This window comes from Columba livia, chromosome 1 (genome assembly GCF_036013475.1).
Source record: "Columba livia isolate bColLiv1 breed racing homer chromosome 1, bColLiv1.pat.W.v2, whole genome shotgun sequence".
In the NCBI taxonomy this organism is placed as follows: domain Eukaryota; kingdom Metazoa; phylum Chordata; class Aves; order Columbiformes; family Columbidae; genus Columba; species Columba livia.
Window position 1 is genome coordinate 113,218,805 of NC_088602.1, and position 16,828 is coordinate 113,235,632.

The following is a 16,828-nucleotide window of genomic DNA, read 5'->3' on the forward strand; positions in this document are numbered from 1 at the left end:
GGACGTGTTGTTTGGCAAGCCCCGGTGTGCCAGTCAGAGGTGCCAGTGGTGGTGGCAGTGCCGGTGGAGGCGATGGGGGTACTTACTTCGTTGATGCTGATCTCAGCCTCCACATACTGGAGCCCCTTCTGGAGGATGGAGATGAGTGCGGCAGGTGGCACTAGCGTTCCGTTGATGTTGGACTGGCTGATGTGGCTCTCGATACCGAAGGTGAAGGCCGAGTGGGAGAAACCTGAGAGCAGGAAAAGGAAGCCATGACACGAAATCTCAGTGCACCAGAGCCAGATACACCTTCGCTTCACGGTCTAAAAATAATCCCGCTCAGAGATCTGAGAGACGCTGCCGCGTAAGCAGAAGGACGTGGGCTGCACAGAGCCGGGGAGGTTAACCAGAGCCATCCTGACCACCCTGCCGCCGCCCATCCCCCTGCCCTGTACGTATAGGGGAAGCTGTATAGAAATGGAAATGCACGCAGCAAGAAATAACCAGAGAACTGCACTAACTGAAAACAAAACCACACACACACACAGACACAAAATTAGGAATAGCCACTGGGGCAAGTCCAGCTAAAAAGAAGTGCCTCAAATCTGCATTTCCCCTTGCTGCATTTTAGTCTGGGTGTTTTCTAAAGATAAATACTTAAATCCCTATCAGCGTGCAAGTTGTATAAAATCAAGGCATAGATGCAGCTGACACAGGAGAGCCATTCCCTCGTATGAGGGAAGAGATTTGAAATCTTCTGCTTATTTATTGTTAAGTACAGTGTGACATGCAGAGCACTGCCATTAAAACATGAAAAAAACTGAAGAGCCGCTCCTGTAAACCTGTTTTCTGAAAGTGAAGACTAATAGCAAAAATAATTCACTGGGATCTGCCAAGGAGCAGATGACAAGCCAGTGTGGTGGACTGTCCTTTAGTCAGAAGATTTTCTCTTCCCCGTTTCATTTCTGTCATTGTCTGAGAAAAAGGGGGTAATGAAGGTGATGGCACTGAAAATTAGAGAATTTTGGTGGAGAAATTTTCAAGAGTGGTGCCTTAAACACTGTCTGAAGCTGCTCAGAACTGTTGCTGGGCCCGAGGGCGAGCGCCATGGAGCGAATGAACGTAGCAGGGGCAGATGCGGGAGGGGGATGGGGGAACAGGATGTAGATATAACTGTAGGAACCCATTTATCACCACACTGTCTCCAGAGCATTAATCTAACATTAAAAGCCTTGGGGAAACCACCCATGCACTGTCTCAAACAGGAAGAGCCCTCGCAGCCTCCACCGACTAGACAAGAGAAGAAAAAAAAAAGGAAAAAAGAAAAAAGAAAGCAGCTCTCAGATGAAAATGCTTCCGTTAAATATAGCTGTGCCTCTTCCCCCTGTCAACAGTAGTTTCATTTATAGTTTTGTCCGTTAAGGGATTTCCCCCGTATCACTGCAATGTCCAATTGTGTGTGGGCTGGAGGACGGGATTTTGGGCTCGCTCCACAGCAATGCTTTCTTTCTCTCACTCAAATTGTTTTCGGGATCTTTTTTTTTGCAGCTAGCTCAATTATGATTGCAGATAGATAGCAAAAACAAGCCCGAGAAACAGAATGCCTCCCACATTTGAAATTATTTCTCTGTGATTCTCTCCCCCTACACATTTTATTTTACCACTGTTTTTCTCCTGTTCCTGGTAACAGCCTCTGCCCTCTCCTTTCACAACACTACCTTGCCTTCATGGCACTCCCACAGTTTTTGGGGATGCTTTTGGTACTTTTTCAAAAGTGTCAGGTCCACCTATGAGAAGAATTATGTAGTATTACAAGGCAGAGAAGTAAAGCACAGGAAAAAACACTTGAAATACTGCAGTATCATTTATCCAATCTCTGGTCCAATTCTTATCCTGCTCTTTATGTCCTGGTCTAGTTTATGAGCTGCTGGACCTCCTGCTGCATCCAAAATAAGCTGTAAGATCTGCAGGGCAGTGTTTTTCCCTTGTTATTAGTTTTTTAGGACACCTAAGAACATCATTGGGCACCACAAGGATGAAGAAATCAAGCATCCAGCACACGCAGCCTGTGTCTGAGGGTTCTAGGGATTGATCACCGAACATCGAAATCTCTGTGTATATATAAACACATGGCATACAACCAACCAGAATTAGAGAACCAGGTCCCACTTAATTTATATTATGTGTATTTAAATTAATCAACAACACCACCACCTTATGGAAAAGGAATAGACTTTAAAATGCATGATGGATAAATCAACGCATCTACTGAAGAATGGAGAAGAATGAGACAATTAAGCTGTTGTCTCGAAGCACCGAAGTTGACTTCTAAAAAAGCCAGCAGCTAGCCTGTCAGCTGGCAGCTCAGGAAGTTGTTAACATGGTCTCTGATTCAGTCTAAAGGTGGATGGCATAAAACCAGCAACCGACACTGACAGAAAATGTAAAAAAGCAGAAAACAATTACTGTGGATCTACAGAAGGCTTAATTTTAACTATGATTCTGTACCTCTCATTATTGCAGTTGGCATCTTGCAGACTCTTTAGTTGGCTGCTGGCATATGTCAAGTCCCTTCTTTGCCAGCAGACAGATGACAGTGGCACACAGGGAACCTCTGTCCAGTATTGAGTTGTCACATCCCCAAAGAGCAACACACCTCACTGCACGTGAGAGAAGGAACTTCTCAGCACAAAACCCTGTTGTGTTACTGCAAGGGATCTTGCTATTTTACTGTTTCTCTTGATGCTAACAAATTATTGCCAAAGCACCTGTAAGATGAGGAAACACAACACCCCTGGCTACAGTGTCACTGAAGAGCAATCTCACTTGCACGTCTCCAGCAGCTGTGACAAACTTTCCTAAAATCTTATGCTAAGATTCAAATACTGAAAATCAATGGAGCAAAACTGCTTAAGAGGGTGCTGCTGGACACCATGCTCCCCATGCCTCTTGGAGAAATCCTCCCAAACAATTGTACTTAAAAGAAAAACAAACACAACAGAAACAAGCCCACCAACCCATAGCTGATTACCTCCTGTCTTCTCATACTACCGTAGCATTTCTACAAGGCTCCCATGAAAGTAGACTGGTTTTAAAAGGAACACACACAGTTAACAAAATCCTGAATGAAGCCTCACTCACGTCAGGTTTCTGATAACACTGATGCTTTGTTTTTGTAGTTACCAGATGCCATCAGGCCTCTCCAGGGCTCTGCATGTGAGTACTCTGAATTATATAGCAGCGTTGCAGCTCTATAGTTCAGCCTTACAAAAAGGTGATTTCTATTAAGCAAAGGCAAGTTTGTTTGTTTGGGTTACAAATGTTAACTTTCCCTACTTCTAAGTTCACAAAACTACATGTCACTGCGCAGGGAAAGCTGCAGAAAGGATGCGGTAGGGTTGACATGGAATTATATCAGACCCAAACTAAAAGTGCTGTAGTAGCAGTGAAATGAATGAAAGTTGCAAATCTATGTCTGCATGTGTTATTTCTCATAAATTCTGTCATTTCAGTGACTGTAAGAATCACTCTATAAAACAGAGATTTCCATGCAAATAGCACCAATAAACAAAATTGAATGTAGTAAACCCTTCACGGACGCATGCAATGAGACTGAGCTTTTAAGAAGACATGAGCACAAAGGGCAGAAGAGGAGAGAGCATGGCCACACGCTGAACTGGTTTTGTATCAGTGAACTGGACAGTCACTGGTGCCGTGACACGACCAGTGCCTTAAATAGCACCTTTCAGCAGGTTTGAGAGAATGCCTTCCAGGTTTTTCTACATCAAAACAGACTGGAAGACATAAATAATGAAAATATGCACAATGTAAATACGTTATCACACATGAAATAAAATACCAAATGAACACTGCAGAACTTAGTATGATCACCTTAAAGGGAGGTGACCGATCAGCTGTGGAATAGCTGGTCTTACAAGATTTTAAAAGCATAGAAGAAATAATGAATGCAGAAAAAATTACTTAAACGACACCCCTCCAAACCCCTAAATTGTCATGCAAGTGTTTTTGACTTGAAAACTGAGATTCTTGCACTTTTTTGTACTGACAGTGGTAAGAGGTCCTGGTTCTGTGCTGTATCTTTCTCCACATCGTGGGGCCTGTATATACTCTCAGTGGCTCATACACCACTTGGAAATTCGGAAATTCTTGCCGTAGACAGTGCCAAAAATGCACAGGTAGGGCTGTGTTTTGCAAAATTTCACGGATAGATTTTGCTGTAACTGCAAAAATGGAGACGATGAGATTTTTCTTTTTGCCTTGGCTGCTCCTTTTTCACTTAAAAATGGTCTGCCCTTAAACTGAGATTTGTCATCGATCACAAAATTACTAGCTTTTATTTCATGAACATAACGCTGCTCTTTGTGCACCTGTTTGATATACAGGCTACGCAGTTTTAATTGTTTGCAATTTGCCTGTCTCACAGCAGAAATGCTCATCAGATGCAGGCATAGCAACGGGCCCTGGGCAGCCAGGGGAACGCCTTGTCTTCTCCAGAGACGTGTCTCACCTCTTTGGGGAGCGAAGTATTCTTCCTTTCAAGCACGCAGCTGGGGCGCTGCTGAGTATTCCCTGCGCCAGCTCACCCGGCAAGCACAGATCCAGCTGACTGACGTTCGCTAAGCGCTCCTTTCATTTCCCCATCCCTTCGGCACCGTAAAAAGCAGCCTTGTTTAAATCGCAATCTGAAATTGCAACAGCTACGGCGCCTGCCGCTGCGTTTGTACAGGTGAAGGGAATGACAGAGAGAGGTCTGTGGAAGCAAAGACTGATGAAGTGTTTCAGCCTTTGCTGGTTATTCAGGAGTTACCCGGGGGGATGCTCTGATTAGCAATGCTTAAGCCATCTAATGAACACTAACTGGACCTACTCTTCTCTGGTAAATCTAGCTAGTATACTGTTCAAATAATTTTTTTTTTTAAAAACAGATCTGTCTAAATTATTTGCAAATTATTCTGTTTAATTATTCATACCATAAAATTCTTCACTGAAACACTTGTTACTGTTGAATGAAACAGAGAAGAAAGAATTATGAACATCAAATTGCCTTTTACACACATCTCAGGCATCATTACGACGAAGAGCCTCTATCCCAACACTGAGTACAAGTAACAACCCATTCCTACAAATTTTTATATAACTAGCGTCCCATGTGGCCTTCTGTCCTGGAAAACAGCAAGATTTCATATGGAGGTCTATGTCATTTCCTTTAATAAATTTTCCTGTTTCTTTAAAACAAGCAGTCCAGATTGAGGTTTTAAAATCCAGTGATCTTAGGTTTAATTTCCGGAAATCACTAAATTAGTGATTCTCTCAATCAAAAGAGAGAAAAAAATAAGTAAGGAGGCATAAACTACCTGACAACCCCTTCTTTTTCTGTAAGAATTTAATCACCTCCAGGTGGAAAAAATCAACACTTCTTATTTCATTGTTTTCCCTGACATTGTGTTGTCTTTCTTTTTGGAAATTCTCAATACCAGCTCTTCCAACCCTCATCTCTGAAGCAACATGCTGTTCTCTTTGAAAGTATTTGGCAGGTACAGGATACAAAAATGGGCAAGGGTTTAGAAATGATTAAAACTTCTGGCTCAGTAGAGCCAACCTGCAACGGCTGTAATGGGATCCACTGGCAATCTTGAGTTTGCTGGCTGCACGAGTGCCTGCTTTCTTAAGGCGGTATTGTAGCTGGTGCTTCTGCTGAGACTTTGACTGATGTAAAATTCACGCAAGAATGGAAGGCACATAAGAGCTGATACAGCTGTGCCGGCTGCAGGGAAAAAAAAGATGATCGTGAGGGGGTACGAGAAATTCATCTTTATAACCATAAATGGGGAAATTGGCAAAAATGCTGGGAGATTTAGACACGTCATGTAGAAACATTCCGCAGTGTAAGGAGTCAAAAGAAAGTCACACACAGGAGGAAAAGATGTCTCCACACAGTCCCTTCAGCTGCTTTACCGTGTTCCTAAGCTCAAGTAACTCCAAACTGCCCGCACAGCTGTTTGCCAAAGAAACCAGAAGCAACCAGTGCAAAAACATCTTCCCAAGTTAGACATCCGGGTCTGGGGAGTGCCACCTAAGCAGGAAGGCAAGAAGGGAACAGTGGTGCAATGTGGTGATCCAAAATAAATGAGGGCCTCACCACTGCGGTTTCAAGAAATTCCACTAAAGAACAGTGAAATAGGACCATTAATAAAGTAGTTTCTCCAAATACTAATGATGTACAAACAGCAATTAATACTAACTCCAGACTTTCATAGCTCTAGATTTACCAGTTCAGAGAAGCAAGGGACACGGATCACTAAGGGCACATCTGAATGCAATTTCTGGCTGCAAAACCAGAACCAAACAGTTTAACTTGGAGAAACTATATTTTCATAATCCTGGGCCTAACACACACTAATCTAGTTCCTGAGGTAAATGACCTAATTTCGTGTCCACTGCCCAAGAGAGTATAATGATGTTCTTCACTGCACATGATGGCAGCTGCCATTTCAGAGTCTTTCATTTCCCCTTGTACATGCTGCACCGAGTGAGAATTGGAAACGTAACATGGACCCCTACCCTTGCACCTCCTTACGTTTCTGTCTAAATGTAATTATATATCCATAAAAACATGGTAATAAACCCCCCGTGTACATATGCAGATTTCTCAAAAAGGACATCGGCATCTCCAAAACACGTTTGGTTGCAGTTAGTAAGAGTCTGGTGCCTCAAGCCACAGATAAGATTCTACAAACAGTTAAAAAAATAGGTGGGCAAAAATCCTGCACCACATCTTGTTTATTATTCACAGCAGACTGAGATTCCTCCCCTAGCTGAGCTTTTTCTTTCTCGGTAATACATCCTAGAGTGCCTCTCTGTTTTTGGCAGTGTCTGCTTATTTTTGAAGACTTACCTTTGCAATTACATAAAGGGCTTAACAAGGACACACATTAGCAATTTAAAATAAGAACTGCAGTAGAAATGTATTTTTAGAAAAATCAGATGAACAATAGGCCTTGTACATTTGTTTCAAGATTAGGATTGCTGAATGATTAAAATTATTTCCAGAACTCTGGGAAATGTGTCCTGTATTACAAGCTCTTTCACAGTCCCTGGGAAATACGAAGAAAGGATCCCCAGCTGCAGCTTCTGTCACGTTACCGAATTATAGTGTGCCCGGTTACCTGGAGTTTTGTAGAAGTGATTATTCACTAATATTAAATGTTACACCCTTTTTTCTTGGATATCTGAACTGTTCACCTTCTGCCAAGAATTCAGAGCAAATGTCTGCTACCCAAAATTATTTTATTATGTGCCAAATAATATTTGGCAGGTTTTATTTTCTTTTTCATGCAGGAAAGTATGTTGGAGAAGATTAATACAACTTGGAAATGATCTTTTGATGAGTAGTACTTGGCACTCACTGTTTAAGCCTTTCTGAGAACTGCAAATTAACAAAGAGAAATACGATACAGACAGAAAACAGAACACAAGCAATGGAAAGAGGAACTTAAGAGAAAATCTTTTGAAAACAAGGTCTGAAATAATCCCCTTTTTCACTCACTCTCTGTAAACTAGACTGACAATGGCAAATAAAGGTCAACACAGATGTAGAAATTTAACGCAACCATGGGTGAGGTTTGAAATAACTTACAAAGGCCAGGGTAAGGAAAAAAAAAATTCCCCCTAAATTAACAGGATATTGTTATCTTTTAGCAGTGTCCATGGAACTAAAAATCCGAAGAGATGTGCATCGTTTTAAGGCTCACATTTACGGAAGAGACTTTCACAGTCATACATACTTCATATTTGGTTTTTTAAATTGCTTTCCCATAAGCTATGTTCTTCTGTCAGTTCTAATATAGACCTATATAAGCCGTGACAAGTAGGACACCACAGCTGACACTCAGTGGGCATCCAGGAACTCCAACACCAGGATGGTTTCTGCTGATGGTGACGACAAACAGAGCCCTAATGGAGCTATGGGGCTGGTTAGGAGTGAGGAGGGGTGATTGGTAACTGCCCTGGCTGTGCAGGCAGAACGTCCCCGGCGTGCGGGTTATTAGCACAACTTGCAAAGCTGTCAGATACAGCTTCTTCCGCTGCGCCTGGAGAATCATAAAGAAAAGCAGGAAATCGATAAATGTGTAGCACTTCACTGGTTTTACTAGCAAAGCCATCGTGACCCATAGGTACCTTCCTTCCACCCAACATTCTATTTTCTTAATACTCCTATAATATTGCATTTATGCAAGCTTCAGAAAACAGGACACAAAGTGATCTGAACCAAAATCTGTGCTATGGAATAAATTTGCAAAGGTGTAATTGTTTGTGTAGCTTAAAAAATCACCAGGTTTCCTCTGTGTTTGAGATTCAATGCTGTACGGCAACTTTCAGGCCAAAGAAAAATAAAAATATCCAAATTTAGAAAACTGTGAAAAGACTTAGCAGGAAATACCAAGTAAGTAGGGTTTTGCAAATGGCAAAAGAACAAGATAGTCAGTGTATTTTTTTCCTTTGCAGGAATTTTCAAAATTCTGAACCAAGTATTACTTTTCTTATATGGCATTTATATTGCTGTTGTTATGCAACAGAGGTAAAAGACACCAAGAAAGAAGTTTTGAAAAGGATCTCTTGAACTGCACCACAAAACATTTGAAACTATTGTTTATAGATACATATATAGCATAGATACGTGGTTAGAAAACTTTAAGTCTGTGCATATGAATGCATACTAAAATGGCCCTCTTATAACTTAATACATTATTTTCTAAAATATAACCAGAACAAAGTATGGCAAATAACTCCTGTAGCTGTAAAGGCATCTTTTCCTCTCCACTGCGGAATTTGTATTTTGGGAAGCCGACCACCAAATACTGCAAGTACGTATTCACTGCTCTACAAAACAAGTACACTGTGTGGTTTTGACTCACACATTATTTCCCATGATAGAGGTGCCGTTGGCTTAGAAGCCAATTTGCTTATCTTTAAAGGCAACTGGAGAAGTATTTACCTTTAACCTATCAGATTCGTCCTTGCCAAGGCCTTTAGCTTTGATAAGTCTTAAAAAAATGATTTTGGAACTGCAGCCTAATAAAGCTTGTTGTCTTCTAATGATGACCCTGATTTTCTTAAAATGTACTTAGTATTTGCAAAGGGAATAAATGTTTACTAGCAGAGAGAGAAACTGTGCATAATAACACAGTCCTTATTTGAGAAATGGATTTGTCTTTCCAGCAGTCATCCATCCTCCAACTATGAAGTATCATTTCAATTCAGAGTCAGTCTCACTGTTTCTGGAATCATAGAGTCACTTCCTCCCTAGTTTAAAATAAATACAGAAAGTAGAGGAGACAGGAATAAAAAAAAAAGAGCAGCAGTTTATTCAAATATTTTATAAACTCTTTTGACAGTACACTATTTTTACTATATACATATTATGCTGGGGGAAGTTATATATATTAAGTTTCTTTATATGCAATATATATAGTTACAGATGCTTTCTCATTAGATAGGAATGTTCATTCTGGGGTGACTTCTAGGAAACATTTTTATTTAACCAAACCTGGTTTTCTCTAATTTCTCAAGCACTCTTATCCAAGAAATGCTATAATGCATATTCCACTCCTAGAACAACACTGTGGTTTTTGTTTATCTCAAATAATTTTTGGAAGGTCACAAGTGTTAGTTCTATATCCAACTTCCAATATATCAGAGATTTGGATCATAAGCTTAAGCCATTTTATTTTAATTGAGTAGGCTGGCCCTAAAGAGGATAACACATCATATAAATGAATAGGGCCGCATGCTCACAAATCAGATCTGTGCTGAAACATGAGAATTAAAGATGGATTTTGTATTGCTCCAAAGCCTAGCCACTGTACAGCTAAAAAGGTGAAAGAAACCCTGCCTTCAGCCTTAATACCAGTTCCTGAGTAATACAGTCAGCATCTTTTTCATACTGCATTTAGATGTACATATTCACCTACATATATTCAACTATAAATTCACAAATAGTACTTTGAATAACGTCAAATGATGTCCCAGCACACCTGCAATACTATTTCCTCAGAGGATTTCAACATATTTTAGGACTAAAACCTTTTATGGTCTGCTGTGAGGTACTGTATGCAGCATTAACCTCACTTTCAAACAGCAATACTGAGGCAAAAAAAATTCAAACCCAGGTTTAAACACCCAGTTTTTACGTATTTCCTTAAAAAGTGTATTGTTTTATTTACTCAGTAATACCTGTTCAGCATCGAGTTATACTAGCACAGAAGTACCTGAGCAAATAGATGCTAAGCAAATACACAAGTGTCTTAGTATCAGTGTGGCCAAGTTTGGTACGAGCTCCAATTACTCTACACCGTAGGCAGAACACATGTAGGCCAAGAGCCAGTGATACCATGTACATACACACAAATAACGCAGCCACAGATTGTTACTGAAACGACACTAAAATGTGTGTTTTACCTTTGGCTGGCAGGATGTAATTTCAAGGGTGCATTCTTCCCCTCAGCAAACACAAGGTCTCTATCCTTACTATTAGAGCATAGCTATATACATGGCTTCAAAAGCATCCCAGTGACTATGGAGTCTAACAGCACCTTTATGTATAGGTTCTTTAAAGGATCTGTGAGGCTCCCCAGTTATCAGTAGGGGACTGGACTAGTTGAATGTGAGCCAGGAACATGCCCTTGCAGCAAGAAAAGCCAACAGCATCCTGAGCGTTGTCAGCAGGTTGAGGGAGGGCATCCTCCCCCTCTGTCGGCCCTGGTGAGACACACCTGGAGTACTGGGTCCAGTTCTGGGCTTCCCAGTGCAAGAGAGACTGGGACATACTGGAATGAGTCCAGAGAAAAGACCATGAATACGCTCACTGGACTGGAGCAGCTGCCATACAAAGAGAGGCTGAGAGAGCTGGACTGGAAAAAACAGGGTTCACGAGGGACCTAATCCAAGTGTATAAACACCTGAGGGGGTGTGAAGAGGACAGAGTCAGGCTCTTCTCAGTGGTGCCCAGCGACAAGGAGCAGAGGCAATGGGTACAAACCAAAATACACATGGATTCCATTGAAACAAAATAAAACACTTTTTTAATGTGAGGGTGAGTAAGTATTGGAACAGATGGTCCAGGGAGGTTGTGGATTCTCCATCCTTAGATATATTCAAAACCTGACTGGAGATGGCCCTGAGCAACCTGCTGCAGCTTATCCTGCCATGAATGGGGAGTTGGACTCGGTGATCTCCAAAGGTCCCTGCCAACTTGAACTATTCTCTGCTTCTGCCATCCCCTGAGGTATCATCCAAACTGAACTCCCCTAATGACCCAAACTGGAAGAAAACATAAAAACAAACAAAAATCATTATCTACTGACTCTACTCTCAGCGCACACTGTTGTTTTTACTGTCACACTGGACAAGTGCTTTTATTGACGAAGCGCTTCCTTCTTATAATGAATTATTTTTCAAGGTGTAGATTTTAGTAATTTAAGCAAAGCTTATGCATTGTACATTCCCCTTCTACCCAGCAGCAGCCTTCCTACGCAAAGGAAGCAGTTAGCTTTGAAGCAAATTTAGCTGACCTATATATACACCAATATTTCATGCTATGCTTCATCTGAATTATTCTCAACGTGCACTTTTCTCATCTATGACTCAGGAACTCTGTGCCATACACAGTTTTTCAAAATCCTCTAAACGTACCTCACAGGCAGAAAAAATACGGACTTTAGAGAAAAGTTACATAGTCTTATGTAAATAAAGACCATTGCATAAGGCACAATTTCTAAAGAACAGAATATTCATTTCAGTCATACCCTACTGCACGAGAACTTACCCAAGCAAATTGTGTTACTTACATTTTGTATAAAATTTCTTCATTAAAAAAGAGAACGAGTCACAAAGAAGATATTTTCCTTTAAATTTTGCTGCTTCTTTTTCAAAAAAGTGTAAACATAGTATTGGAAAAACTGTAATCCAGTACTATTCCAACTACTAGTACCCAGTTGTGCAACATCACAATGACAAAATCCCAACAGCTTCAGAATATCCAGATTTTGCATTCTCTCATAATTCTCAAAGGCAGAACAAGAGTAAGATGCCCTGGGTGTGGTGACAAGGAAAGGCCCATGTTTGTATGTGCCTCACTCTGCAAAGGATTTTGTGCTGTGATTCACAGAAACACTTCGTGCTGTATGTGCCCTTGAGCCCGTGCTTAAAACCTGAGAGAAAAGCTGATCATTTAGGAAAATAAGGAAAATCTGTCAACCATAAACCAAACAGGCCAACACGCTGCTGTCATCCTGAAGCTACACAGAGGAAACAACTACGTTACTAGCTGCCTTATTTTGTACAGTTGGGAAGAAAACAAATGACAACATGAAAGTATAACAGTAAATTGTCCCAAGTCAGCAGCTAAAAATTTCACTGACATCTTCTCAGCAAAAGCATCCAGCCAGTGTTTTTATTGTCTTGGACACGGTGCAGATTGCACACTGAGGAATAGTTTATCAAGTGTACATCATAAAACATGGAAAAATTAAAACTGAACAGCAAGAATATGAGCAAAAATGGAAACTGTTACACAACCTTAACTCTAAAACGTCATTGCCAGACATCCATGACAATAAATGCCCTACTACAGAGTAGTGTAAACCACAGACTGCTGGGGAGCTGATTTTCAGATAAGGATTCTACACTGCAACACGCATCTAAGTGCTAGAAAAGGAACGCAATTAAACTGATCAATGCATCAAACCCACCAAATTTGGAAAAGCTTTAATAACTGAACTGACATGTTGGGCTGGGCCAGGAGGGTGATTTATTGTAGCAGGTGGCCCTATGACAAGACTTGTCATTCACAACAGATGGCAGCACATTTTAGATTAAAAGGTATGTGAGAGATTTGATTTCCCTTGGTTTTGCCATCCCCCCTCACCCCTTTTCAATTTTACTTGGAATCGTTATTACTCTCATTGCATTGTTCCACTCTGACCCTCATTGCAAAAGACAAATAATTATCTGTTTCTCTTTTGGGCAGACAAAGCAGAATGGGAACACTCTGAAGAAAACCAATACAAAGACTACATCAGCAGTGAAGATAGCAAAAAAATGATGCTTCTCAGGAGTTCGAAGAGGTACAAACCCGAACCAATGTAATTTGGATGCCAGAACTTCTTTGGTATAGCTTGATTCACTTTTGTCAATGAACCCGCTTTGTTGGTACAACTACAGGAATATTTTGTGTGCTCCCGTCTCCACACTGGTAGTACACTCATAGCACAGACATAACCTAAGCCTGATTTTAGTAACTGAGGCAAACATTTTCTCTTAAAAGTAGTGTTTAAATCAAGACACCTGCAAATAAACATAACCTGACTTTTAAAAGTTTGATTCCGGGGATAAACAATGCTTGGAGGTACTCGGCACTTCTAAGGACTGAGCCACTTTAAATTGTGCACCAAAAAGCTCATATTCAAAAACGGGCAAAATGAACATCACAGGACTTGACTTTTGGATAGGAAGTAACAATCTTAAACTGAAATTAAACACTTGATTTCTTTATACCTCAAGGAGGCAGGCACTCATGGTCCTACAGTGGAAGTCAGCCACCTTACCTGGTGGAATTCCTATGCCATCGACCCATGGAGCCTAAATGGAAACCATGCCTGACTGCTTTGCTTTTGTGGGTGTAGATATGCCCTGGGACGGTCACCTCTGTGAACAGGCAATTATTTACTTAGGCATTTTAATACAGCTAAGCAATTAGAGCCTTAATTTGTCCAAGTCCTGTCTTGTACTGGAGGGATTTGCCTGTGCTGCCCCAGACCAGGCAAGTTTCTCCAGCAGTGGGCAGCTCAAAGCTACCTCCCTGCCTATATTTTCTTCTGTTCAACCACACGACCAGTCAGGACAACTCATTGAGTGCCACAACTTGCCATATAATTCCATCTGCAAATGTACTAGAGAATCATTTTATATTTCCTTCCAGGTAACTGATAAAGCTATTGAGCAGTATTATGCCAAGAACAGATTCCTGTTAGCTCCCACTAGAAGCAACATGTGAGATGAATAACCCCCAACTTGAATCACTTTTCAAGGTGCTTCCATTAACCCTTTTTTAATCCATTTGATAACCCTGAATTATGCTGATTTCACACACTGTTCTTTTGTTTTGTTTTTTAACCACAGTGTCAACAAGGCTAAGTAAATGTCAGAAAGTAGTCTAAGTATATTATTGTCACAGCACAGTTATCTTTGTCAGCTTCATTTGTGACCTTGGAAGAAGCAGTATCAAGTTTGTTTGACAAGACCTATTATCCATAAAAACCTGCTGGCTGGCATTAGGCATGCTGTCATCTCTTCATATTTTGCTGGAAGTATCTAGTTTCAACCTTCCAATGACTTTGCTTGACCTATAGTTACCTGGACCATCTTGTTTAACCTTTAAAAATTCTGGCACAACATTTGCTATTTCCAGTTCACCGGAACTCCCCGTGGTATGCCAAGATTTGTTAAAAAGCAAAAATAATGGTTTAGACAGTTCAACTCTATTAATACTCTCCTATGTAACTTTGCTAGTCTGACAGAGGCTTAAGGAGAAAATATAATTACTGGATTTCACTTCTAACTTCAATTTTAGGAGATCTGAACTTCTACTAGAATGACCTGACAGCATTTTCATAATGAAGCGTAAAGCACCCAGCAGTATCTTTGCTATAATGTCTCAAATGATCTCAAGTGCCTCTGTGCCTTGCAGTCACAAAATACTTGAAATATTAGAGGGACAGTTTACTTTTTACATAGTTGTTCTGCCATCTGTATTTTCTTTTGTCATGTTTCTCTTCCTCCTGTTATTTGCCTACATTGTATGGGGAAGTCTGGAAGTTTTACAGAATAAGATTAAAGGAAACATACCTGAAAAAAAGACCCCAAACAACGGAACTTATGTATGGTCTTGTAAGCAACCTTTATGGCTGTGTTTGATATCATTTTTAGGAGCTTTGGGTTCAGCGAATGTTAAGAAACAATCAATGTAATAATCTGATTTTCAGCAAACTCTTTAAGATGTAGGGGTTTGAACTTAAACTGTGCTTGAACACTAGCCCTCCCAATTTGGCATGCATTATTTCGAAAGCTATCGATTAAACATCTTTCATCTGCTGTCACATCTTATGGCATTATACTAGCAGGTGGAAAGGCGAGATACTGTGTAACAATTTCTGCCTTATTACTCTACTTTATCTGAAAATACAGATATAAAAATTTATCAGGAAAAAACAATGACAGTATGGAAAGGATTCAAACTAAATGTAAGAAGCTTTTAAAACAGATTAGTGGATTTCATCATTGCTTATAGCTCTTATTTGCTGAATGGAATTACTAGCAAACTGTCAGGTATATCTACTAAATCCATACCTAGCACCTAGGTTTCAATATACTCAGTTTGAAGCATATTAGAATATTTCTTCAAATATTTAACTTCAGCTTCTACTCTTTTATATGGGTAAAATACAACATGAACAGTGGAAATACAATGTTTTTGTGAATGCCTTTAGTTTGTGTGCATTAAGAAAGAAAAACACTTGGCCCTTTACATAAGAAGAGCAGTAAAATTTGCACTTAATATGAAAATTGGTATGTGAAGTTCTCCCTTTAAATGGCAAAATTGCTTGCTTGCTTGTGGGAGAGGGTTTACCTAGAAGAACTTTTTCCTGACATATGGCTGATACCACCATTCTTAATTGACGTTGTAAAGCCTCCTTCTGAATAAATACACAACACTAACTCACTCACTGATCTACCAAGAGGTATAAAAAAGGCTGGCTTTCTTTTTTAACATCAGGAAAAGTTACGGTATTAAAAGACTGTTCTGTAGAATCTCCTACAATGCAAATATAACCATGTAAAACAATTTCAGGATTCTTTAGGCTTTGATTATGTCCATCTACGCACTGCTCTAATGTTTAAAAGCCCTTTCCGGTGTGGTATCCAATAGCTTATTTTTAAAAATAAACTTTGTCTGGATTAAATTTTGGGGTTCTTGGTTCCTCATTTTCTTTCACGTGACTGTGTGGCAGAACTGTTATAGACTAAATTTTATAAGCTCCACTTTTAGAGAGAATACAAAGTGAGAAAACAGCTACTGACACAGGCCACAACTTGACTCTCAAAATGCTGTTTTAAAAGATAAAAACCTGAAAAAGTATTACAAATCATCTTCTCAATTTCAGTGGAGATTCCTTGCATAGGGATTTGGGTTCCTGGGACTGAAATAGTCTTGGAAGTAGAAGAAACAAATGAAAATCATGTATCTAATGAATCATAGTTATAATGATGAACAGAATCAGGCTAACCCAGTATCTTCTATGTGGTGGGGCTTTCTTTGGTTCCCTGTTCAAGACATCTGTCAAGTCTGGATGACTTACGCTACAACTGACTTCAAGTCTTCTGATAAGAAGATATGTATTTTTCACAGATTTGTTGTTGTTGTTGTTTCAGCATATGAAACACTGAATATTTTTGGCCAATTCTACTTTAACCAAGCCAGAACATAGGGCAAGTACCAAGTAAACTGGGATCCTGGCTATCAATCATTGTCAATGTTTCTCCGCTCCCCTACCATTTCTGCAGTAGCAGAATATTTTCAGCTAGTGAAAAAAGCTTCTACTTCTTGCAGTCAAAGAGTGGAATCAAGACTATGAAAATAAAATAGACATTAAAGTTTCTTTTTTTGTTTTTTTTTTTTTTTTTTAAGGGAAGTTGAAGCCTTCCTTCTATAAGGAAAAGTGCCATAAAGACCTTATGAAAACAGATAGGTGGAAGTGATACTAAGACA

General features: G+C 40.0%; 1 protein-coding gene across 7 annotated transcripts in view; it reads right to left on the reverse strand.

Annotated features, from left to right (window-relative positions):
- Positions 1 to 16,828, reverse strand: part of TBL1X (transducin beta like 1 X-linked) — a 202,917-nt gene that overhangs the window by 39,298 nt on the left and 146,791 nt on the right. For all 7 annotated transcript variants that reach the window (XM_021287590.2, XM_065073658.1, XM_005502530.3 and 4 more), the window contains one exon: positions 87 to 232. In XM_021287590.2, coding sequence (XP_021143265.2) covers positions 87 to 232 — 146 coding nt within the window. The remainder of the gene's footprint in view (positions 1 to 86; positions 233 to 16,828) is intronic.